General features: G+C 38.7%; 1 protein-coding gene across 1 annotated transcript in view; it reads right to left on the bottom strand.

Annotated features, from left to right (window-relative positions):
- The window catches only part of BMPER (BMP binding endothelial regulator), a 252,149-nt gene that overhangs the window by 110,409 nt on the left and 113,932 nt on the right, over positions 1-27,808 (bottom strand). Inside the window, exon 7 of the mRNA XM_008051201.1 lies at positions 3,412-3,511. Coding sequence (XP_008049392.1) covers positions 3,412-3,511 — 100 coding nt within the window. The remainder of the gene's footprint in view (positions 1-3,411; positions 3,512-27,808) is intronic.

Here is a 27,808-nt window from a genome sequence, read left to right as displayed (position 1 = left end):
AAAAAATCAGTCGGGTGTGGTAGCGCATGCCTGTAATTCTGGCTACTTGGAAGGCTGAGGAGGAAGGATCGCGGAGCCCAGCAGGTCGAGGCTGCGGTGGCCAGAAGCGGCCGCTGCACTCCAGTCTGGGCGACAGAGTGAGACTCCAACTCAAAAAAATAAAAAAATAAAATATAATAAAATAAATTCTAAAAAAAAAAAAAGAAAGAAATTACACAAAGCCTAAACGGTAAAACTAACTCAAAGAGTGAATACACGCAAAATCCACTCTACATGTCAAGAGTTCAACTATCATAGACATGATATCTCTGCAGAATCGGGTTGGTTTTCCCGATGTAAGCATTGGATTGGTGAACAAAAGGGCTAAAATAGCAATCGCAAATAAAGCATACAATCCAATTTCCTCCTATCTTTTAGTATTTGAGTTTCTACTGCTTGAAGCACATTAACACATCTCTGAAATGTGACTTTAATTAAAGACTATGTTAAGAAGCCAAGGATTCATGTTCACCAATCAAATTTCCATCTATACGCCTTTCTTTTGTAAAAAGATAAATAGCAATTTCTATTTATCAATAGGTCAATAAAATGCTGGAAATATCTAAAAACACCTACTAAATGCTATACTCAGAGTTAGAGTTGTTGAAATTACTAATAGTAGGAGTCAAGGAAAAAATGCTATCTTCCTATCAGAGTCAACCTCAAGGCCAAGAAACAGTATAGATGATGGGTTTGATTCTCACCACCACAGCCCAGTGCTTGTACCACCATTAAAGTAGTCAACATTGTTGCATGGTGGATGGGTAGGTGTGTGTGTGAATGGATGGATGGATGGATGGATGTATCTATCAATCAATATACTGATCAACTGATGAACAAAAAGACTCTTCAGTGTGTTTGTCCCCCTGAACAAATAGACCAATGGCTTATATTATCCCCCACTAAAATGTAAATTTTACCTAAAACTGTGAATCTAAAGCTCTTAGCACAGTACCTGACACTAATTACATGCCCCCAATAAGTGACAAAGTATTGCCATTATTAGAGTGATATAATTTAAATATGTGTCACTCTGAGAGGTGTGTTGGGTACTGCTCTGTGTATACTGACCTCTGATGAGACTCTTCATTGAAAACAAGGGAGGAAATGTTGTAATGCAAAAGGCAAAGGTGTATTATGTGAATGAATCCTGGTCAAGGGAAATCTAATAGCAAATCATTGCCCAATCAGCCAAAAATCAAATTAGACTAAGATCCAATCTCTAGCATCTATAAAGCTCCCTAGGATTTTCTTTTCTTCTTTTTGTCTTTTGTTGTATGGGTATATTTCCTTTCACCACAAAACATAAGATCTTACCTTAATCCCAAATCCATCATGGTCCAACATAAGACAAAACATTCAATGGAATGGTCCAACAACTCCATGTGCAACCTGGTTTAAGCCATTTCTATATCATTCCAGAAGGGTATATAGCCCAACCAAAAAAAGGTCTCATTTTGAGAGAATTATTATTTTCACATTTTCCAAAACTTACTGCTTCCTTTAGTCTGTCTTATAACCACAAATGAGCAGACAAACCTGCAACAGTCATTGTTCATGTGGGAAACTTCTGAGTTGACTTAGCATGTCCACAGTGATTCAAAGCATTAATCAAGCCTACTTGCCTTTGAGGTCAGGCCCAAATGCCACCTCCTCTGCATGACTTTTCTGCTTATATGGAACACTGCTTCCACCATGGCCCACAGCATGATGATCTGTACCACACTGAATTGACCAGTTTAATTCCAGGGGCACATATACATTGGCATCCCAAGAAGCACACATAAATGGAAATATCTTTAATCTGGCTATTTCATATTCAATTAAAAAGTATGTGTGTATGTGTGTGCACATGTAGCAGGAAGACAAACACTATTAGATGAAGTTAGCAATAGAATCACTCAAGAGGAGGAAACTGTCTTCATTTAACAAAATAACTATATTTGCTGATTTGTTCATTTAAAAAATAGCCTTCGAAGTATGGCTGTGGAAAGTTAAGAATGAGGAAAATAAATCAATAGGATGTTTAGGAGTTAGAGAAAGTAAACTATAAGAGAAAGAGAGAGGTTTCAAGGAAAGGGTATGGTCAGTAACTGAGATCAAATAAAAGAGACAATCAGTAAAATTCTCCCGAAGACAAAACAACTAAGACTTTTCAAGAACAAGTGAGCATGGTACTCCATTTATATTCTTCACTGTGCTTCTCTGTAAAATAATTGCCTTCATTGGCTGCAAACCTTCAGCAAAATCTGCTATACAAGCCTTAACTCAATGGCACCACAGGATAGAGAAACATTGGAGGAGAAATGTCTTTAAAAGGACAAAATGATGGAAAAAACAGACAGAATAGAAATAAAGAGAAATAGTAGAAGCAGCTACATCAAGCCAGAAGTGATTAGGGAAAATATTAGCTGCCTCGAGGATTCCTGGAGATTCTAGGAGAGTTGCTGGATGATCTATTGTACTTTTAAAGCTACTTTTTTTTTAAATCTTAAATGGCCTGACCTCAACTAGCTCAAGGGCCCAGGGATGATTAAGAAGCTGGTATATGGTTTTTAAACAAAAGCCAAAGAATCTCATGCTATAGACTCCCCATCGTAGGTTGCATGAATTCATGCTGCTCTCCTGCATCACCAGGGAAGTTGAGCTGCAGCAAGTTAGAGCCTGGGTTTAGGAATTACACAGACTCATGTTCAGATATCAGATCCATAACTTACTGGTTGGGCTGCCTTCTAGGAATCTACTTCCTTCTTAGATACAATCAAATTAATGATACCATCTACATTACACATAGGAATTATATCTTTAGAACTTATATTTTACAGCTTCTTGAGAAGATTAAAAGATTTTTTTTAAAAAGCGTTTAGCATGGTGCCCTGTACCTATTAAATGTCCAAAAATAAAGAGCTCCTTCTCCATTTTTGTTTGCTGTTATTCATTGTTTCTTTCCAAAATTCTCATTTTCTGGCATGTTATCCTCCTGCGTGTTTTTACCTCTAAAAGTAACATTGGTCTATATTCCTTCATGTGTTTAATTCAAATGCCTTTAAACTATGTTTCTGCCAATAGTCATATGCCCAATGAAAGACAGTTTCTTCAATACTGTCCTTCCCACAAAGGGACATTATCCCAGGTCATCCAATGTACCTGGCTATAGACACAGAGAGGACAAGAGAGAAGAAGCCTCTTTGGAGGCCTCACATGAGAGTCAAACCCTGTACACACCTCATGTAATTAGAAGGAGCAGTCATCTCTAACAAGTCAGGAAATAGGACAACTTGAGAACCTCAGGATAACAGTGTAGAAAAACACCCTCAGCAGAAACTCCACGAAGAAATTGCATTGTTCTTTGACCTGAAAATAGTCACTCACCCAAACATTTGGGGCAGCACTGTCCTGAGGGTATGTGACTAAGGTGCTGGGGACAGGAGAGAATGGGACAGACTTCTCTCACACACTGTGTCCTGCCTCCCTAAGAAAAGAGAGAGAAAGAGAAAAAAAAAGCACATTTAGAAAAGTAAGTGAACATAGATTGTACAACCAAGATATCTGTAACAAACCTAAGGCCCTTCCCTAATATTAGGTCCTTGGGAAGACTACTCAGGTCTGTGCAATTTTTCCCAAGCATCCTTTGACCATCCCTGTGGGCCTTAAAAATTGCAGCTACAAAAAGACTGCCCTGAAAGAGATGAGTTCAGCATCACCTCCCCCTTTCTTTATCTTTTTCTTTCTCAAGACCATCTCTGGAGTAGGCCTAGGGTGACCAACTGCCTTAGTTTACCCTGGATTTGAAACTTTCAGTACTATAATCAGGAAAGTTTTACATTAACCACAATAAATGGGTCACTCTAACAGATCACTGCTTCTCTTTCATCCTGCCAAGCTAGCAAAGGAACCCAGAGGGTTCTGGCTTTTAATGAGACTTTTCCTCCTCCTCCAGACCTCATCTTTCTATAGGTTCTTCAGGCATATATATTCCTCCAAGAAGCCTTCACTTTCTGCTGTTAGAATGGCTCAGTGAGGTTCCCAACTAACAAAAGTGGTCAACTTGCTGGAAAGGAGTACACTGAGAGCCAGTGTTCAAAAGAACCATTTTGCTGAATTCACCAAGCTAACCAAATCTGTTTCCATTTATTAATTATAAGTTTATTAAGATTGATATTGGAAAAACTGGCAGAGTCTCAGAGGCCCATAGGAGCCTCTGATTTCTGGAGCCTCTGAATGCTTTCTCTGTTGCCTTAGACTTGTTCTTGATCTTTTCTTTCCCCCAGCACCCCTTGTCTCTGATACCCATTGCCCCCTTTCTTTAACCTAAGCATCCTCGCCTTTCTCTGCCCATAAGTATCTCTCTCCTCTCTGGAATGGGAAGATACTGTCTTCCTGACAACTCCCCTTCCCATCCCTCACCAGAGGTGTCTGTTTTTCTGGCCTCAGCAAACTAACTGCATATTCAGAAAGCTGGGGCAGAAAAAAAGGAAGTACCTTCCAGTCAGTTTACATTCAACAATTTACAAGGCTGATGTGAAAACTATCCTGTGAAATATGAATTGCTATGAAACCTAGTAAATAATTGAGTTTTTTTTTTAGAAAAATGAGTAAATTTGGTAAATAGATCACCAGGTAAATGGGATTTCAATGGATGGGCTTCTCTGGAGCTTGAGCTAGAAACTAAACCAGTAGACCTTCAGGTACCCCTTGTCTTGAACACATAATTTATATCTCAAAAGGCCTCAGGAAATGAAGAACTCACAGCTCAAAGAGCCCTGGGCCCCACAAGGGAAAGATTCAACTTGAGACATTTCCTCACACCTTCCCCACCACTTTCTGTATTAACAGCAGACGAGAGCTTTGGCCTTCAGGATCCTACTCATTCCCATCCGGTTGCTGTTGCCTGATGTTTCTACTTTCCCATCCTGTTCTCGTCATTTATATCATTGCAGTGTATTTTTTGGTGGGAATAAATGAAAAGGGGAGAGCATGTTACATGTCTTTTTAACTAGTTGTTATTTTTAAGCCTCTTCAATGTTGAACTCTTCCCCAAACCAATAGCGAACATGTGAAAATACCACAAAAAGCTCTTCTGTTGTTTTTACATTATTTCCAGATCAGCAAGAATCACTAAAAATTTCCCAAGAATCCTAGGCTGTTCTGAGATTCCTCACTCAGCTCTGCATAATCTTAAAACGAGAGGCCTTTCATCGGGCTTCAGAGGCGCATAACCTGAGTCTCAGCCAGCCTATGAGGTCAGCCCAGCTTATACATAAAAAGCAAAAGTCAAATCTAGAGAGAGGATACAACGATGCTGCCCTTAGCTTTTAATTTCAAAGAAATTCATCTGCAAGCAACTTCCTAAAATCCTGAACCCTCAGGCCACACAAGGTTGCCTGAGTGTTGGCTACGCTTAGATGCACAGAGAACACATTCTTTTCATTGATTTCTGTTCTTGTTGGATCAGCATCTATTTTTCAAGCATATTTTAAAATTAAAATTTTTAAAATATTGCATAATTGCAAAAGAGTTGACTCACCCAACACTTTGGAAAACTGGCAAAAGATTATGTGTATTTCAGTCATTTTCCTTACAATAAGGTCAAAGAGCAAATTTTGCATACATAACAAAACTGGAGTTTGTGTTTCCCAAGAGGCTATTAAAGTAACTTGAACTCCAATTTGAGTTTGCTGGCTTAAGTCAAGTTTTATTTTGTTTGGGTTGCAGTATCATGGCACAACCCAAGTCCAGAGGCCGCATTCCAATTAATACCTCCAAAGAAAGTCTAGGCCCTTCCTAGGAACACAGTTGCAGCTCACAACCTGCTTCTATAATTTCAACTCAGCAGGGACTCTGGTTAAACTATAATCTATGCCTATGCTATTAGCTAAAAGAGTTAGAACAGCAGAAATAAAGGTATCTTTTTCTAAAACTGAACGATTCCTGCCATAAGTGCACTAACTCCGGCTCTATTATGATCACAATAGCTTTATAATTGGCTCCCCTGCCTCAACTCTCTTCTGCTAATCCATCCTAGGAGGTATGATACAGCCAGGATTTGTTTCCAGCATCTATTCATCATTCTGTTCTTTTACTGAATATGTGTTTAAGGCCCATTATATGCTGGGGATACAGCAGTGAATACAACATGCAAAATGCCTCCCTTTAAAAAGTATATGCTACCAGTGAGCATGCCCCAGCCCTGCTAAGGTTGAGGACTTGCCACTGCTTCCAGGATAAAGTTCAATCCATTTGGCTGAAAATCAATATAGAAGAGAGACCCAGTGTTCACCAAAATGTTTTTCTCTTGACAAAGCTGTACTACATTTCCCAGATTCCCCTGTGGTGAGGTATGCCCCTGTGACTCAGTTCTGACCAATGGGAGGTGGATAGATATAATATAAGACATTCATAGGCCTGACCAATAGAAAGTCCTCACACACAATCCTCCATGCTCTCATTTGTTCCCCCTACTAGATGGATGGCCAGCAGAATGCAGAAGGCATCATGAACTTTATAAAAAAATAAGAAGCACCTGGTTTTCTGTGTTCCCACATGGAAGTCTACCTGCCATATCCTTGCAATGAACTGTGAAATGAGCAAGAAATAAATTTGGTTACATTATTCAGGTATATCAAATCTTTATTATAGGATTAGCCTACTTTGTCAAGATATTCACTAATCTTTTTTCTAATCTTCTCTTTTCCCTCTCCAACATAAAGAGAGGTTTCCAGTGTATCGTATTTCTTTAACTGTCCCTAAACATGTCTCATGGCCTCCAGCTTCTTTATACACACCTCTTTCCTTCCGTTCCCTCTATCACTAACTCCTATCAAAATCCTGCGTCATTCAAGGTCAATCTTAAGCATTCTAAGCCCTCCAATTCCTATTAATCTCTTCCAACTTCCATATCTCCTCTTGTTTTTATCTATATCCCTGTATTTTTGGCATATGAACTTTATAAAAAAATAGGAAGCACATACATAATTTTTGGTACGTACATAAAAGTTTAATCCTGCAAGGTGACATTGGTTTTGCCTCTAAGCTAGACTATCTTGCAGGTAGGGACCAGTTCTATATGCCCAATATCCTTGAGAAGAGTGATGAGAACTAAGCCCAGAAATAGCTCTGAGCTATCTGCATCCACATACAACTCCTTGGGTTTTATACATTATTCTAACCTTGCGTTTTGCACATTTTAAGTATTAACTAAATGTTTGCTGGTGCTGATATGTGAAAAGACAACATTCAACTTCAACACATAAAGCTGATAGGATTCCTGTCAGAATAATTGAAAACTTCGTGTATTTTGTTAAATGTTTGAAAATTCCCCTAAATGGTTAAAATGTGTAAGGACAAATGACTATATTCCGATCTGGTCATGAAAAAAAGGAATGCTGGGAACTTTTGTGGTACTGATGTGCCATGATTTTCAGCATTTGCCCTTCCTTAGAAAGGTAAGTTTGTTATTTAGAGAGGGTCATTTGTTCTAATTGCATATCCAAGTGCTTCTTTCAGAAAGTAGCTGTTGTTTTTTTTTTTTTTTTTTTTTAAGAAAGACCTGAAGTCTATTCCATGTCTATTTTCTGTCCTCTTATTTTTGTTTTAGCTGTTTCAGTTAAGATCACAATTGCCTTGTATAAAAGTTTACCCTAGAGCAGCAGTTTTTCTGCATAATAAAAATTTATCTTCCTGAATACAGTGATGAGTGCAAGACGATAAAATAGTCATGTGCATGTAGGATACTTCTCCGACTGCTGAGAATTGAGGGCTGGAAACCATCCTGCAGCATGTGACATGACACTCATCCCTTCACCAGAAGGCAGAGCCCAGCTCCCTAACTAGAGGCTGGGCACAGAGTTGTGCGTTGTTAAAAATTACAATGAATCAGCTATACTTTACTACATTCTAGAACAATTTTTTACTGTGTTCAATTCTTTGGGAAGAAAAAATAGAATTTTCTATTGCCTCTGAGGTGGAGGTGGGAAGAAGGGAGATAGAAACTGGAGGGACAAGTATAGGGAAGAAACACAACTTGCTTGCAACGGGCTTATCTGTGGTCCATGCTGAAAGGACAGAAGTAGTAGACAAAGGGAAAGAAGACTCCCCAAACAGGCTGTAGGTCTTGAGCCCAGGTTGTGCCAGGCACTATGCTTAGGTGCTTTTATCATTTTAACGAAGGGTTCCCAAGTCCCCGTAGGCAAGCTGTTGTCACCCTTACAGTGGAGACAGAAGCACTAAGCCTTAAGAAAACTGCTCAGAAAACTTGCCACCCAAAATGTAAGCAGGAGGCCTGAAATGTGAATTCACTTCTAACATCCGAGCTGTTATTTCCAACAAATATGACTTTCCAAAGGCCAAAGCACCGTTTTGCAGCTGGGATGAGAAGTACAATCAACTCCTCTCCTCTGAGCCATTTCTTAAGTCTTCCCTGGTAGATATTGGCCGCAGCTTTATGTCTGCAATTTAAATAAGTAATGGCAGACATAATAAATAAATGATTTACATGTTTGTTATTTACTTAGATACAATCCGAATTATGACCTACCTTTCACATTCGGGGCTTTTCCTGTCGTGTTCTCTTCTCCTCCTCCCTCCCTTCTTTCTTTCTCTCCCTCTTTCACATGCTAAACAAGACATGCCAAATGTGGAAATCTAAAAGCTGGGGCTTTTGTCTTCCGGTTTTTTTCAGGAAGAGGATGGAGTGCTCACCATCCCCATATCTAATTTACAAGCCACCAACACAGGCCCTTTTTTGCCTCTTCCCTTCAGTTGAAATAATTTGCTTTTGAATCCACAAAAAAAATGCTGTGCCATTTTCATGCTTAAAAACCTTTAATGACTCCTCATTGCTATTTGGAATGCTCGATCCAGGCTGTAGTTTAGAATCATCCATGAAACTCGTGAAAAAAAAAATGTTAAGGACTTTACATCCAAGATTCAGACACAGGACCCAGTGTATCGTACTAAAGCTACAACTTTGTCCCAGTCATTAAACTATCACCTCTAGACTCAGCTCATTCACACACACACACACACACACACACACACACACACACACACACACACTGTGCTTTCTGGTGCTGAGGCTGGGGCTCTACAAACCACATTTCTGCTCTGCTGGCTGACTCTAGGCTAGGCTCTGCGAATAGGGACACTAGACAAAGGGCTGGTTCCTTCTGCTTGCCTCCTCTGGCCTCCCACTCCTGTGGGTATCACCCAGCAATGCAGTCGCGCTTCCTTCCCACATCAGGGACAGAACTCAGTTTGTAGTTTTCCAATACTACAAGCATGTAAAACCAGTTTCAACACCTCATTCCAGCCAGCTGGCACCCCTTTCTCAGAGGGCTGAATTTCAGCTCCACAAAGCCCTTCCTCTGAGTTTCTATGTTTTAATAATACTACTCTCTTCCCATTGTCCCCCACCCTAGAGGTGGTGGGTTTACCCTGTAGATGCTACCTCCTTGATATCTCAGAATCTTCTTTTTGTTCTTTCAGTTGCCTAACTAACAACTTTATACCTAATTAATTGTTCTGTATCCTTAATTCTCTCCTTTCAAATAACCAGTATAGTTTATGCTTCTTGACAGGAACTTGATTGGTACAACATGTGGCCCTGATGAGTTTCCAGGTATGGGAACTTAGCTTTCAACCTGCCCTGGATTCCTCCAGTAAAGTCAGCAGGCCAGCATGCTCACTGCTCCTGAAACACAGAATACTTTATATATAATGAGAGACAGCGAGAGAGAGAGAGAGAGAAGCAAATACACATATACACACACTACAGTGGTACATATGTGTGTCTACAGATACCTCAGTAGTATAATAATTTGTATCTGTGTGTGTATGTGTGTCAGATTTATCCAATGGATCAGAGTTTCTCAGTCTTAGTGCTACTGATATATTGGGTCAGATAATTCATTGTTGTTGGATGTATAGCAGCATCCCTGGCCTCGACCTTCTAGATGCCAGTAGCATCATCCCAGGACTGTGACAAACAGAAATGTCTACAGACATTGCCAAGTGTCTCCTGAAAACCAAAATCATCCCGAACTGAGAACCAGAGTACTAATGTTTCCTCTAACCAGGAACGTGCATTTATAATAATGTTCCCAGATAAACTTGTTGCTGTCTGAGACACTGTGCTTTGCGACATGCTTCTCTGGCATGAGCCGCCAGTAGGCAGGCCTTAAAGCTTGTTCATCTTGTTAGTTCCCCCAACAGCTAGCAAACATCACAGCTTCTAACACGTGTTCAAGACATATATTTTGGAGAATGAAGCCAGTTTTTCAGGTGGAGCAGTTCTCACTGAGAGAGCACCAGATCCCAATAAAGACGTCAGGGAGAAGTAGGGTGAAGATGGAACTGTGACTGAAATTGACAGGGTAGATTCTGCCTCACCAGCCAGCCTGTTCTGAAACCAATGCAGGCTTTATAATCACAATCTGTGAGACTCCTAGAAGCTTTCTACCCCCCCAAGAACCTGGACATTGTGACTACACATGGGTTTTGGTTGCTAAGTGATAAAGTAAAACTCAGCTTTGATTCTACACAGAGATATTCAAGTACATGTCAACACAGTTTGATCTATTTATTTTGACTTTAATAGATACCTATTTTGTTCCATAAAAATCTTGAGCAAACAGTGACTCCTGAGAAAAACCTACTGAACTGACAAAAAACAAAAACTCTTATACTTCACTCCCTATTCAGAGAAATATGAACTGAAGTTCTGTCTTGAGAACCAAGCCCGAAACAAATTCCTTCTTATTTTTCCCATCAATTGATGTTTCTAAGTCCAATTATATTATTGTTTATATTGTCTTAGTTTTCTGTTGCTGCTGTAACAAATTACTACACAAGCTTTGTGGTTTAAAACAATACACACTTATTGTCTTAAAGTTCTGGAGGTCAGAAGTTTGGAATCAGTTTCACTGAGCTAAAATCGAGGTGTCAGCAGGCTGCATTCCTTCTGAAGACTCTAGGGAAGATTCTACTTTCTTGCCTTTTCCAACTCCTAGAAATAGCCTGCCTTCCTTGGCACATGGCCTCCTTCCCGCATCTTCAAAGCTATCAGTGTAGTATTTGCAAACCTCTCTCTGACTCTGGGCCTCTGCTCTGTCATCACATCCCTTTCTCGGACTCTGGTCCTCCTGCCTCCCTTTTATAAGAACTCTTGTAAGATGACCCACCCACAGAATCCAGGATAATCTCTCCATTGCAAAATCCTTAACTTAATCACATCTGCAAAGTTCCTTGTGCCATAAGGTCACATTCACAGGTTTGGGGGATTAAGATATGGACATGTGGGGATCAGGGGATGCATTATTCTGCCTACCACAATCATTAATAAAGAAATGACATTTAATTTCCCTGTGTAGTCCCAGATGAAATATTTCAAGCCTGATATAACTACAGCACACTAAAACAACCTGTTCTATTAGCCTTTCCTTCACTGAAAAAGCTAGTATTTCCAACATTTTCCAGAAAGGAAAGGATAGTCCAGAAGTTCAATTTAAATCCTGGTTCTGTATGGCTTGTGAACTGAACAAATTCACATCCACTTCTTGCTTTTTTTTTTTTTTCCCCTGGGTCCATCTCTAGTTAGAAGGTAAAATTCAAACCAAACTATCCAATTTTTTTTTATCTTATTCACCTCCTCACTTTTACTGTCACATGCGAATCATAAACACTGCTGGACACCTACAGGAGCAACTACCGGGGTATGAATGAGATAGGAAAACTGCCCTTGTTGCTGACAGACATCTTCAGGGCACTATGCCAGCCCTGCTGGCCAGCACTAATTCCTTAAGTTGAAGTTCCCAGTATGTTGTAGGACTTGACCAGTCACCCTCTGACCCAAGCAAGAGAACCCTGTAAGGACTTCATTGTCCTCTCATAGTCAGACAGATGCTCCCAAAGAGTTTTTGTTTTTGTTTTTGTTTTTTTTTTTGAGTTGGAGTCTCGCTCTGTCACCCAGACTGGAGTGCAGTGGCCATTCCCGGCCACTGCAGCCTCGACCTGCTGGGTTCTGGCGATCCTTCCACCTCAGCCTTCCCAGTACCTGGAGCTCCCAAAGAGTTTAACCATGCTCACTATATTCCAAGATTCTTGTAGAAAATTGTAGGAAAATGCCCGAACTGGTCTCAGCAGGGGGATTACATGACAGACTGTGAGGCCTTATCCTGTCTGATAGCACAGCTAGATGCCTTCTTTCAACAGCTGCATAAGTGAGTGGGGCCCAGCCTGGCTATGGAGACAGCATTGAACTTGAATTGCATGCGGGGGCAGAGCCAAAGAGCATAATTTCATGAAATATTAGGTTAATAAGCAAGTAATACATGATGGAAATGTCCTTGTCATTCTTCCACTGTCTCTCTCTCCCTTTTTCTTTTTAAGGGATTAGGGTTCATTCGGTCACCCAGGCAGGAATGTAGTGGAGCGATCATAACTCACTGCAGCCTCGAACTCCTGGCCTCAAAGCAATCCTCTTGCCTTGGCCTCCCAAAGCTCTGGGATGACAGGTGAGTCACCCTACCTGGCCACTAAATCCTGTTTTTAAAGGAGACTTTAGTATTGCTTATTGAGTCTCATCTTTGAAGGTAAAATTTGTCTCATCTTCACCTTGGAGTTCTTGATCTTGGCTCCTTCTAGTCATTTAGCTGAATGGCAGGTTTTTTGTTTGTTTATGTGTTTGCTTTTCCTTTGTGCTTTTCCTTTTGAAAAAGAAAATTTAGAAATTCATCTCCTTCCCCAAATCCAAGCTTTCCACTCAAGCAGACACACAAATCACTGCTAAGACTGGGATACCATCTGAGGCAAATTCCAACTGGATCAGGGTTTCCATACTATTTTCCTTTCCTCTTTGTCTATTTTAGAAACAGGAAGATAAGACCACCCTATGGGACCAAGCTCAGATGGGATCTCTGAATAAATTCCCTGGGAACCAAGGGGTGAGGAAAAGCTCTGGGAATCTGAATAGGTTTGCCAACCCTGTTTAGTGGAAGCAGGTGCTGAGGGACAGCTGGAACACAAGTGCTCCTCCCAGAGAAAGGTGGTGTGCCTCCCAAGGCTCACTCACTGAGCAGAGGTGTGGGGGATGGGGCCCTGGGAGCCCGTACTTGCCATGCCTCCGAGCATGGGTGTTCCCTCTCTGAAACAATCAATAAATAAACAAGTAAATCCACAAGAGAACACCTCCTAATAGTTCAGATTCCCAGAGACCTCGCAGACCACCCTAGTAGGATGTTTCTCAACTGCCAACCAGAAAAAAAAAAAAAAGAGGAGTAAAAGGAAGAAAATGAGCCCTTTTCCTTTTCTTGCCATTTTTATCAAAGTTCAACCTTTCATCATCATGTAAGTAGTCAAAGCTGTTACAAGCCTACTGCTGACACATCAAACGCTTTATCTACAGTCTGGCATGCTTCCAGGGAGATGAAAAGAACAATCACTCAGAACTCACACCTCCTATGAGCTAGCCATTCCTAAAAGGAAGGAAATAATACCATTGTGCAGGAGAAAGGGTATTTTTCATGTTCTCCAGACTGTCTACACCACGACAATGCTAAGGCTATGTACTAAGGAGGAAGCCACATGAAGGCCTCTGACCACTGAAGACTTTCTAGAAATACTGAACTGCAAAGACAGAAACCCTAGCAATCAACCAATGAACTGTTTTCCTAAAATCTTTTTGTTGACCTTTAAGTTTTGGCTACCTAAAATAGTTTATATATGCCACATGCTTTATATATTTTATTTTATTCACACAGTGTTTATAGGGATTTATCATTTGTCTCAAACTAGGTTTACAGAGGGTAGAAGCCGTACTAATTATTATTTCTTCTGTGTTCCACAGCATGTAGTCACAAAGTAACATCAGAAGTCTTTGGTTTTCAGTTAAACACCTACTTGTTAGGTTGTCAGTTAAAACTGAAAATAATTCAGAAATGTTTGTGTGCTCCAGTGAGATTTCTTGAGGTACAAAAATATGTGTTGTCTTGAAATGAATTCCTGTTCATTAAGATATATCTGAACCTCCCTAGCTGTATTGACAAAATTACTTAAGTCTTTGAGGTTTTCCTTAGTATGACTGAATACATACTGAAAAATAAGATTATATTTAAATTTCATTTTACCTTCTGAATAGCAGTTGACTAGTCACAGCATTTTGGCTTTTGTTCACCCATTCAACAAACATTTAGGTTTTAATATGTCAGACACCATGATCTTTCAATGGAAAATTTCAAACTCTTTGGTATATATTGTTATATTCAGTGTTCTAATTTGCATCAAGTGGCAATTTCTTAAAATTCTAACAAAATCTAAAAAGTTGTAAGTACAATGTCATGGAGTTCTATAATAAACACTCTGGCCTCCATCAAAGGACACTATCCAGACAGACTCAAGGTGTATGGCAGTATTCGTTCAAACAAGTGCCACTGATAAGGAAAACCCCCACTTAAAATCCTTTGCTAGTCGAAAGAATAATAGGCTTCCAGCTTTGAAGAGATTCCACATGTAGTATGTAGGAATTTCTAACAGGCACAATGAATATTGGTTAGTTAAAATTAGAAGGATAATTTGTAACCTTCACAATGTTTATGTAATCATGAATTAATAGACGCTTTGGTTCCTAACAATTTAAATCCAGATCCCTGCTAAACCCAAAGATAATCATTAACAACGAGTCTTAGGCCTGATTTACTTGCATTAAGCCAACATCATTTTAGTGTTCACTGATTTTGCTTTCAACGATTCACAGCTTTTAACAACAGAAGCTAACCTACTCTTTCTTTCCCATGTACTCTGTGTAACCTGTTTAAAAGTTACTAAACTCTGGAAAGCATTGCTTTGTTTTTAAAAACAAAGGCATGAAGCTTGGGATGGTACAGAAATGTACAGGCAATGAACGTCACAGTAATAGAACACAGATGTCATGGGAACGTTCTGAAATGTCGTAGCTTGATGTTAATCTATAGCAAAACTTAACACTTGTGGTTATAAATATGGGCTGTCAAAACCAAGAAGCTGAGCTGGCCTTAGTATCTATACTGGCTCGTCTCCCTGAATTCCGAATTCAGAAATAAACTTCTTTCCTCCTTAGTTCTCTGCATCCTGACTCTCATTGGTGGTGTGAGAGAGCAGCCGTGTGTTTCACAGACCATTTTAACACTCCTGGGTATTGATCTTGTCAATCAGTTTTAAGTTTGTGTTTTGAGACAATCAAGCTGTAAACCAGTCTTGGCAACTTCTCAGGATGATCCTAATCTAGACCAAATATGATCAAAGAAAACCAAGTGTACAGTATGTTGGAACCAGCTATGGTGGGGGGTCCCAGTTTGAGCCAAAGCCAATGTTCTAGCATGTTTGAACAAGTCCAGTGAAGGGGAGAGGTTCACCTGTTGGCTTCTCCTGAGAGAAAAACCACCCTAAGGGAGGAAGAGATGAAACATAACAGAATCACCTAGTGACTGAGGCTGGCAGAAGGATGGTGTTATCATCAATATACCCCAGCATCTGTCACTCAGATTATCCAAGTTCAGTACCACAGATGCCTGTGTTGGTCCTAGGGAAGAAAAAAAAAATTCTGAAAGTAAAAACTTAAAAGAACTTTGTCACTAGAATCTTTTTGAAGTATCCAAGGACAGGCCCTATTGATTTGGGACTACTATAATTGAGTAAAATACATAGACAGGAAAATGATACAGAGACCTTCACCAGAGACCTCCACACTGCTTTGTCATCTGAGGTCTCCAGGATATTAGTTGTAATGTGCAATCACATTAGTTGCAATGTGCAATGTGCAATGTGGTGGAAGTAGAATCCACGCCAGGCATAGAACCAAAGTGCCTAGAAAAATGATGGCAATGCCAAACAGAGGAAACAATGACAGACAGACATGGCAGAAGATAAAATCTTTTCCAGCCTAGGAAAGTGATATTTCCTCTATCTTGAACCCTGACTTTTTAGGAAGACTGTCCACCTTCCTATAGAAATATGACTAATGTCAACAATGTTCAGCATTTGGCAGTATAGCACATATCCTCAAAACAGGAAAGTTCTCTGACAAATGGACTCATATATTGGCCATGCATGTAGAAAAAGTGCTTGACCTCTTGTAGAAACAATGAGTTATATTAAATGGAGCCTCTTCTGGACTAATATTAGGCCAGGTTCAGAAGCATCACCTTGAAACCTAAGCCAAAACATGCTACTGAGAGGCCAGGAGGAAATAGGCACCTTAGGGAGGTTGCAGCTAAATGGAAAGCCTGTCTGGTCATGAGGTCTGAGTCAACAGCAGCTGCATAACTGTAATAACATGTTTAACCACTCCAGAGGTCTTTTTCAAGAAGGATAGAGAACCATAGGACTGAATAAGTTAATTTCATAACCTTATTAAAAGATATACCCAGACAATACAGTTAGTACCTTATTTCAGAAAATCATACAGAAAGGACAATTCAGTACTTTCTTTTACCCATGTCTAGAAAGAGAGAGAAGTTCAAGAGCTTGCCAGGACTACCCTAAATGTTTCAATGAAAGCCAAAGACAATCTCAATGATTCCTATGAAGCCAATGAAAGACAAGTGGAAGACCAACTTCAACTAGAATTCAGGGATGTCCAATCTACTTAAAAGAACTGTCAGGGCTTCTGTGGTTAATGAACCAGAGACAAGTCCCTCAAAACATGTCCAGGGGCTTCCTCAAAGACCAGTGTTGAAGGGAAATATTCTTGGGGCAAATATCTAGAACTCAGGAACATAGCAATTCAGAAATCTCCACCATTTTATTATACTAGGTTAACTTAAGGATGATGGCAATGTTTTCTTTAAAACAGGCAGATTAAGTGAAAGTTTATATATTAAAAGTTGAATATCCAGCTCTTTTATGATCAAAAAAATCCAGAAAATCACTTCTTAGATTGTTCTTTAATATTTATAAAGAGCTTCAGCTGTCAGTACTACATTTGGTTGCCAAGTTCAGGTAACTGATATAATCAAGTAACTCAATGTATCTAACCAGCTCATGATCAGAACATTGCTGGTTCTTATTGTTTGAACATATTTGTTCTGCACGTTCACGAGTATATAGATTGTGGATATTGCTAGCACAGGGAAGTGGTTCTCTTAATATTTAGATAGTACATTAAATGTTTATTTACTGCAAGTAGCTACCTGATAAGGTCTGTTCATGAATTCTGCAGATGAAACTCCAAAGCAAAAGGTCTTCATCTCCCCTCCAAACATTCTTAAGGTGGAAAATACACTCATATTTATATTACATACTTCACCTGAAATGCATTGTATGGACTATCATGTGCAGTGACTATTTTGTGTTTTTGTTTTAGGAAGGTGTTTTTGGTAATCTAGGACAAAGAATATGAACTACAGAGTCCTTTAACTGGTCCAGGTTGAAGTAAACTTGAGACTTAACTCTTGCTCCCTCATTCCCAAACCCTCCCAGTCTCTGACTTTAAAATCACAAGTGGACTACTCTCTTGACTCAATCATGCTGGAAAAATGACTTCTGTCATTACAACAGTAATAAAACATACCACAGTGGGGAAACATAGGCAACCATGAGAGGATAAGTGTTCAAAATCAATATTTCTCAGAGGGTCCAATAAGTTTTACTTTAAAATATAGAAACATTCTTAAAACTTGGAAATGAAAGAAGCAGTGTTTGCCCCAAAATTGTTCGTAGCAAAAATTTTAAATGATCCTATTCTCAAACATTTTCCACTCCAAAGTGTACACAGTCACACAGGTAGCCCAAAGTTACGGGTGAAAAACTGCAATTGTTTGTAAAGAGGACATTTCCTTCATCCGATATATAGATGTGAGATTTATAGACACAACAATATCCATGAATGTGAACCTTATACCAAAACTCCAACTAATAGATGATGAATCAAAAATCTGAGAGAAAATAATGACTTTAAAATGTTCATGAAATCCTAGTTCCTAATGACATGAGCAAAGCTATGGCTGAAGCTCAATACAAATCAGGAAATAGTTACAGATTCTAAATCAAGAAGGAAAGCTGGAAACCCACATACTTAAAAGGAACAAGCCCATAGGGTTAAGGGCTCTCTTGGACTCCAAGTTCTATTCCTTGCTGCTTTACATTAAAGTTACTTAGCTTCTTCTAAATTTCAATTTCTTCATCTGTAAATTCGGAGAAACAATAGTATCCCATCTCACAGAGTTTATACAAAGAATAAGATGACGGAGAAAAAGCTTTTAACTCATTGCCTGGAACATAGTAAATGCTCAATAAGTATACGCTATCATAAAGATTGCGGTCAAATTAATTTTGAATCCCAGCCAGCTCCGTAACTTAATAAATGAGTCACCTTGGGCAATTTATTTAATTTGACTCTTAGTAATTTTATCTCTAAACAATGCCACTGTCCTCACAAACCTCTTGTGAAAATTACATGCACAAATATGCTTAAAGTACTCAGGATATTTGATCTATAAACAATATGAATTAAAAATGAATCCCAGCACCCAGGTCCCCACCTCACTGTCTTTGGGTTTAGCCAGTCAAAGTATGTTTCTCTGGCCAAGAGAACAGGGCTGTGAAAGGAACAGGGCTGTGGTGACTTTTCCTCTGAATTAGTTGGAGAACATTTATGTTTTCCTTGGCACCAAGAACACATGGGGTAGTCTTGGGAGTGTACAGTAGTGTATACATCGCCCATGTATTTGCATAAAGTTTCAAAGCACTTTCTTGATATATGCAGTATGACAGATGCTGTCACAATATATTTATATAAGTCCTGTACAGATTTTATAAAATAAACTTGCAAGTGTTTGTTTTCCTAAGGAGGGGTGGTTTATTTGGGGCTTGTTAGGGATAATCACTTCATCTCACTATAGAAAGTAACACATGCTGACACGCTCCCTTTACCAATGCCACAAATAGACTGGTGTTCCCTATTAATACAAGAGGCACCCCGTAGACATAGTAGGTCATTGTATTACCATTTTTAAAATGCCCTTTCTAAATAAAAAAAAAACAACATTGATAGATGTAGTAACTGTAATCCATCTTAGGTCTAGAGAGAAGGATGAAATAGATGGTTGTGACTTAGGCACACAAAGGTCCTTCCACTAATTGTTATATCCCCAGACTGGCTGTCTATCTTTCCATATTCAGGACTTAGCCAGACATAAAAGACAATGACAATTCCTTACAAAAGTATGCCAACATTCATCTCAGACTTCTTTAAGAGCAGCTTAGATTGACCAAATCTTTCCATCAAAAACATCAATGTAATTTCCATTAACAGTCTCCTGTAGCATTTTCTAAACTAGTACTTTGTAGAACCCTGTCTCATAAGAGGTTAATAGTGGTTTCATGATACAGGATTTCTACAAAACATGAGTAATGTTGAGTTAAGTAGGTTTCTTAATTGAAGTACTTGATAGCACATATAGATATCCAATTAGGGAAATATAGGATATGGTGTTCCTCAAACTTTCTTGACTATAGAACACTTTTGTCATGGCACATGAGTCTATTCTGGTACAATATAAAGAAAAGCCCAATTTGGAAAACACTGGTCAACTTCAATTTAACCCTGTTGGTCTTTCCTAAGGATTTATAGCTATATGGTTCTTCCTCTTTGGGGCAAATTTCTTGGTGGCAATTTTCAGTTAAACAACTCTAAATATTGAGCAATCAACTCTAGTCCCCAAAGTCTTTTTCTTCTCATGTATATGATATTAAATAATATGCTCTTCAAATTCAATTTAAGATTACATTCTCATAAATTCCAAAAAACACTCTTGATGTTCTTGGGGGTTTTGTTTGGTTGCTTGTTTTTTTGAAGGATACCGCTAATACAAGCTATCTCAGGATTCCCATTCAAGATTATATATATATTTTTAACTTGTACACATTCTATTATAGAAAAAAAGAATTCTAGGTTTCAGCGTGGCCCTTTCCCAATTTTACAAACCAAGTCACTCTACCAATGTCTGGCATTTGGGGATTATTTATAAATAACCATAGTATAAAAACTCTACCTCCCACATCATCTGAAAATATAGCTGGCTGCAAATTCCCCAGACACACTATGTGGGATATGTGGTTTCCATGCCTTTAAAAGGGGTATTTGTAGGATATGCTGAGGAATAGTTCAGCCATGTCTTTCTCCTGTCTTTCCTAGCCTAACAAACCTGCCCTCAATCCCTGCATCTGGGAGGTCTTAAAAAAGCAACACATTTGAAACAAACAGATCCCTTATAGAATCCTCAGTAGGTGGTGATGGCGGAAACAAAGATCCAAGGAAAAAGTTTGTTTACCCTATGTTACTCCCTTTGGGTGGGAACTCTAGGGTCACAAGTGAGGCTAAGACTGGGCTAGTTTAAGTCAAGAAGCTCAGCAAACAGAGTAAAAAGAGTGAAGCAGGAGCTTTGGGATCAAGCAAGGACAATAGTCAGAGAACAGCAGTGAAGAACAGCTCCCTTTCCTGTACCTCTCCTCCACTGTACTACAGTATTCTGAAGAGGCAGAAGTCAAGATCACATATACTCATGGCTGGTCCCCTTGATATTAAAATTAAAATAATAATATCAACAAAACAGCATTATTTTGAAAAACTGCAAGAAGTTTGAACCAGCTTTCCCAATAATTTTCATTTTTACCCATGACTTTCAAATTTAGCTCAACATGCACAAATAATTTTGTATGTACAGTCAAGGATGCTTCTATTATTCACTACTGTATGCCAGTGCCTAGAGCAATGTCTTTTTCTAATAACTAATCACAAGTTTTTGTTGACAGACGGCAATACCATTGGGTATTCTACCTTCCCTCCTTGAAATCCTAACATGCACTTTTCACAGTTTTACATAATTAACATTTTCTTACCCATTTAATATTCCATTATGGTGACGATATTTTTGATGAACTCATAATCATTTTTCCAAATTCTAATTCTGTCTTTAGATAACAAAGGCCCTACACAGATGCATTCAGGCTAATTTCCATAGCTCAGCCTAGCTGTCCATCTCTCTACATGACAGAATTAGCCAGACGAGAAAGACAAGGACAGTTTGCCTTTACTATACTTGGGCTCTTCTTTCTGCTTCAGGTGAGTAGAGCCTGTGGATAGTGCCTCCTCCCAGGTGGGCAATGTGCATATTTGGAAGCCTCAGGCTTGAAGACCAGCAAAGATATCTTATGGGCATTTCTGGACAAACAGACACGAGCCAAAGGATAATGGCAATGCTACAAAACTTGAAAAAAGAAGAGAAAAATGACTTGCATTATATGTAAACTAGATATGAATTCCTAATCTGTGTCATTATATGTGAAAAACATAGCTTAAACCAGTGGTTTACAAACTTTTTTATCTTGGGACCTTGTTACATTCTTAAAAATTCTTGAACCAACCAAAGAGTTATTGTTAACATGAGTTGTCTCTCTATACATCAATAGTACTGTATGAGAAATAAAACTGAGAAATATTTTAAAGTATTCATTTTATAACAAAATCTCATTACATGCTAACATAAATAATCAATTTTTTTATAAAAAATAACTATATTTTCCAAAAACAGAAAAAAATGGCATAGTTTTACATTTTTTCAAATTTCTTTAATGTCTCACTTAATAGAAGACATTGGATTTTTCTATTTGTTTCTTTCAATATATGGCAATATGTTGTTTTGGGTATAATACATAAAGAAAATCCTTACACAGATAAGTAGTTGGAAAATAGAGTAGACTTTTAATAGCTATTCTATATAATTGTGGATTCTCATCTTTGAAATTATACCAATATGAAACCATACCAATGAACTATTATGTTACAGTAAAATTTATGGTTCTTTCTTATACTTTAAGTGGATATGTTACTCATGCATTATTTTTGTAACATTATGCAATGTTCTTTTGGAAAATAGTGATTTACTTATATCTTCCAAATATTGAAATAATTTGTTACAAAATTTCTAAAATAAGTCACATGTATTAATATTATCTCTTCAGAAAAGTCTTTGAAAAAGACAGCTGTCAAACTCTCAATGGCAGATACAAATTTTCTAAAATTTTAATTTTCACTTGAAAGCTCAAATTTTATCACAGGCAACAAATATTGCCACTTGTTTTCCTTGAAGTGACATGCTTATTTTTTTAAAGGTCTGAGGAAATGTCTGCCAAATATTCAAGTCTAAATAACCATAATATGTCTGTCAAGCAATTCTTTCAAGTAAAAATGGAATTCCATGAAAATAGTATTTGAGTCAGTTTACAATTCAAGTAAATACATAGTATTTTTTCTTTAGTCATTCACTGAATTTCAATATGTAGCAGACTTTTTTGCATACTTATGTTTAAATGGTTCATGGGTAAGCTTTAGTCAAAACTAATACATTTTGGTTTCATTTATGACATTTTAAGTAAATATGGCATTTTCTTTCTTTTTCTTTTGTTACAAAGAGTACATGGTGGTGAATAACACAGTGACTACTAGTGCACTTCAGTGCTATTGCCTTGATCTGTGCTAAGACTCTAGCACTTTTACCTACCATCAGAGCATGTGTGAGCATAGCTTTAAAAAAAGCAAATGATGTCTTTGTATTATAATAAAAATAGTTTTGACCTCATGAACCCCCTGAAATGGATTTGGGGACTCCCAGGGGCCCATGGATCACACGTTCAGACGTTGAGAACTACTGACTTAAATGCTTTGACTTTTCCATTCTTGAAGTCTACCTCCATGAAGTAATTCTCGGAACAATGATAAACAAACCAAAGTACAGCAGCACATTTGGGTCATGGAAATGAACTCTATGGTCCCGGAGAAACACTGTACATCACCACTTACATTGGCAAGTTCACTTAGCAGACTGTAATGCCATATGGGCTACGAGGTAAAGAAGAGGAAATCCACAGCCACCCACAGAGCCAGCCAGATATGGGCAATCAAAGCCAGAAAACACCAGTTTTGTTCCAGTAAAACTGTCAAGAATCCATATTAGTCATTTACACCCATATTTTCAGGTATTTAGTAGAAAAAAATAAAGCCTGTTGTGTGGATAAAAAATGAAGTATGAGCCTAAGAGGCAAGACTGAGAAAGAACAGATGCTTACATCTCTAGAGTTTATACTTTTTCTTTAAAAACACATCTGTCATCAACTTAACTAAGAAGACCAACAAAGTACATTTAAAAATAAACACAGTGGCCATTTTCATTTTAGTAACTCTGAATTCTTACAATCAATCTGATGGCCCCAAAAAACCAGCTATCCCTTCTCCAATATGTGAAGCAGGTTGACCTTATAAGATGGCCATTGTTTTAAGCAAACCAGGCCCTAAAAGAATCAGACCTGGTGTGCTGAAGTCAACAGCATGGTCTTTTCAGCTGCGTGCCTAGAAGTTTTATCCAAAGAAAACCAAATGAGAAGTTTCCATAGTTCCCTTATTCCAAACCTATAAAATCTTTGCATTGAGTTGATGCACAAAGAAGAAATCATCCAATGGAAAGCCTGTGAGTCTTGAAAATAATAAGATTTCAATGTTTGTGTTATCCGATAACATTATCCTTTTGCCTTGTTTCCCTGATTCTCCCTCATCCTGTTTTCCCACCACTGGTCCAAATTCATCTACCCAGCACCACAGCCCAAATCCAGTTCCCAAACTAATCAGGGCTAAAGAAAGTAGGCATCACTCAATCTCAACCTCTCTACCCTCCTTCCAACTCCCCAGAGGGACTGGATACTGAATCACTCTTTTTATTAAGCTGGACCACAAAAGAATATTCTAATGCTGAACCCAAAATAGGAGGTCTGGAATTGTTCATGAAACTCCAGAAGAGTTCTTGAGCCTTCTTCCTGACAGCTCCTGACCATGGCCATAAGCTTTCAGACCAACTCACTACACTGCTCCTTTCATCCCACCCTCCCTAGAGCTGAGCAAGTCAAGTGATCAAACCTGTTCCAGTTTCCCAAAAAATGTAAAAAACTAATAGGTAGCTTTAAAATATCCAAGGAGCAATATCTCCAGCACTTTTCTTTTTAGGCACTAGCAACATAGGAACACACTCCAGGCACCCCTGTTGTTCTACAAATCTGGTTCATGGATAAACATACTTGGGACTTAAAATGAGTCTAGGTGCTAATTGAGTCTCCCCATCTGTTCTCACCTAAACTGGTTCATGCTTTCAGGTTGAGCTTCTGACTCAGTCTCTGCTTTAGTCACTAAACGTGTATTTTGCCTGGCATCCAAGGCCTAGAGCCTGCTCCCTCTGCCCCTGATGTTAAAGGATAGATCCTTCTTATAGTAGGTAGAACTTCCTAAAAAGGATCTGACACCTCACTGGATGCCTGCATACCTTGCACTCCTGACTTCTGGAAGTAGGCTTGGCTCTCCTGGGATCTTCTACGTCATCTAAGTCCCCAAGAACGAACAATTTGGCTGAAGTTGGGCTGTGGAGGTCTGATTCCTGTGTGCCTGCCCCTGTCTGGTTCAACCTCAACTTGCTAAACCTACCCTCTACTTCTTTCCCCAGCTGTGCCTCCCAGACAAATACAAACACATATTTAAAAATTAAAGGAGCAATTCATAACACCATTTTAAAAATTATAAATTACTTGACTAAAAAGTCAAGTTAAAGTTTATGTCTTCCTTGGTGAACCACCTTGGAAAGACAATGTTTAGAGAGAAGCAAACCATTTTCAAGCTGATTTATAAACAGCAGTTATGTAATTATATATAAACAATTTGCATGGAGTCTACAGACTCGTTTTATGTATACATTAAGATAGAGCCCCTGAGTCAGTGCTTACCAGTTACCACACCTTTCTATCCCCCACAATTCAGAACATTCTGCATGACCTGACACCTAGAAAAGAATCAACAGTTACACCCTAAGCCAGAGATTTTTCTATTCAGAGAAATTTTCTTCCCTTGAGCACTTGCATCAGAATTATCTAAATCATGCCCTAAAAATGCCTACTGCAAAAAAAAAAATGAACTCACCTTATACTTGCTGTATTAGAATTTGAGTGCAGAGCCTAGGATTTTAATAAACACTTGCATATTCAGGATATGTATTATTACTAGTATTAGTATCAGAATGTGACATTTTGGAATAATGGGGTTAATAAAGAGAGGAAAGTGCAAAAGACCTAAAACAATCCTCATGTACCACTACAGGACATCCACAGGCAATGTCTAAATTGACGAATCAAGAAAGAGTGGAACATGCATATTCTTAAGCAATATGGAAAAAGACATCAGAAGAAACAGCTAAAAGCATTGGAATGGGACACGTATGGCGATACAAGGCAGGGTTGGAAGGAGTGGTCATTACTGTTTTTGTTATTAACTTTTAGCGCTATTTGATTTTTTTTTTACCATTCCTACATGAAAAAACAAAAATTCATTAAAAATAAAGAAGACAAAATACTCTATTATTCAGATTTCTTATGTATTGATACTAGTATTTCCATTGTATTTCTATTAAGTTATGGGAGTAAGATGACACTTTTTGAAAAATAACCATAGGAATCAAGGGCAACTGTTTTTTGCATCTTGTTTTGCTTTAACAGAAGACAACATGTATCAACATATTATTTTAACCCTTAAATTCTTAGAGGTCTGCTTCATTAAATAAATAAAGACATTTCACAGAAACTTTCCTCTCAATAAAATGAGCAAAAACACTACTAAATTCCCACAAGTGATCTCAAATGGATTCTAAATATAACTTGGATCACTTCAAATTTTCTGTGTGATAGCCATGCAATTCCTACTAAAATGTCACAGCATGAGGCATAATCCAATATTCACTAAAAACTTCTGCAATTTCTCTTTAACCAATCTTTATGTCAAATTTGTATAATAGGAGTTGGAGTTCATGAGTTTAGGCCCTTGGGAGACTTAAACATGATTTAGAAATTTGGCAAAGAATGCTGGAAATCGGGAGGGATATTTTCAGGACAGCAAAGATAGAAATATGGAGAGAGGCAGGGCTCGGTGGCTCAGCCTGTAATCCCGTGCCTTGGGAGGCTGAGGTGAGTGGATTGCCTGAGCCCACGGGTTCAAGACCCACCTGGGCAACTTGGCGAGACCTCATCTCTACAATAAATCAAAAAAATTAGCCAGGTGTGGTAGTGCGTGTCTGTAGTTCCAGCTACTTGGAAGGCTGAGGCGGAAGGATGGCTGGAGCTCAGCAGGTCGAGGCTGCGGTGGCTGGGAGCGGCCACTGCACTCCAGTCTGGGTGACAGAGTGAGACTCCAACTCAAAAAAAAAAAAAAAGAAATATGGAGAGAGATAGAAAACAGGAGAAACAGGAAGGACAGAGAGCTAAGAAGACCTGATTCTAACATCCCTCAGCCACTGGGGTGGTGGTTCTCCTCTTCTGTCAAGAAAGCACACAAAGGCACATAACCCTTTCCCACACTAAGTAAGCTAAATCTTTGTCACCCAAGTGCCATCAGACTTCTTTCTTTCCCAGTCAAGGGTTACAATAAGAGAATATTTTAACTAAGGAGTCTGAGCTCTCAAAGATGTACGAAGATGTCACCTAGCCTTAGGTGACAAACCATGACAGCTGTGGGTATTGGTACAAACAGGGTAAATAAGTTATCTATCATCAAGTCATTATTTCTTTGGTGTCACTTGGGAAAACCTAAAGAACTAGTGCATGAAGGAGGTTAAGATCCAAAGAGATGCCATTTTCATGAGAAGACACTTCTTGTACAAAGTGAAGCCCAAGTTCTTTCCCCTGTGGCCCTGTCAAACAGTCTTGATTCATTTTATTGCTAATCTCAAAGAGTGTTCCAAATTGGCTCAAACCCCCGCAGATCACATATCAACCTCCATTGTAGGAGATACATTACTGTTCACTTTTGACTTCCAAAGAGAAGCTCAGAGGATGGTGAGTCATGCTATCATCCCAGAGAGCATGAGGCAACTACTGTATCTGAGACAAACTCTGGACCATGCAGGGAAAAGGAGAGTATTGTTTGAGTATTTCACCAATGTGATCAATCTTTTCCCACCTCTTCTCTTGTTTTTTGTTTTTTGTTTTTGGCAAACCTTAATGGGATTGGTTCACTCAGTCATAATCTTGTTAAGTGAAGCCAAATCTAAATATCTAAATTGCCTTGCAGGCTATTTCTTATTCTAGGCTGAGCAGTAGAAAGTTGCCTACAACAAGGGTCTATTATGTGTCCTGTAGAGTCTTAAGAAAGACTTGAAGCAAATACTGAGTTAGAGTTTCCTGATTGGGAAAATGTTTATGAAGGAGTTCGGGATTCTTCCTCAAGTGTTTTGAAGTCTCAAATATTTTGAAGTCTCCATCGAAGTATGGAATCTACAAGTTCATCTGCCATAAGAGGCTGTTGAAATGGGGAGAGGAGTTGCCTGAACAGCTTCTCCCACTGTGAATTTCCCCAAACTTAGCACAGGATGAGGAAAGGTAGCATGTGGGAAATAAACTCCAGTTGGAGCCCCTCACAGAGCATCCCCAGCAAAATGATACAAGGATAGTAAGTCCTATTGAATGGGAGTTTTTCGGTTTCAAGCCTCTAATATTTCAAATTAAAGCAGTTTCCAGACTGCTGTAGTTTGAAAAGAATCCCTAAAAGGCCCACCATATGATAATAGGGCTTTGGAAGTTTCTACACAAGTAAGACACTTTTCATTAAACCAAGAGGCCTTCAGAAGCCATGATTGACAAGCACCATGGAGCAGAACAATCATTAAATTTTTTGACAAAGATCGTCATCATGAATTTTTGTATTACCTCTTGCTCA

This window comes from Carlito syrichta, unplaced genomic scaffold (genome assembly GCF_000164805.1).
Source record: "Carlito syrichta isolate Samal-C Ts95f unplaced genomic scaffold, Tarsius_syrichta-2.0.1 Scaffold169078, whole genome shotgun sequence".
NCBI lineage: Eukaryota > Metazoa > Chordata > Mammalia > Primates > Tarsiidae > Carlito > Carlito syrichta.
Note: the sequence above shows the minus strand (reverse complement) of the source record. Positions and strands in the feature narration are given on the sequence as shown.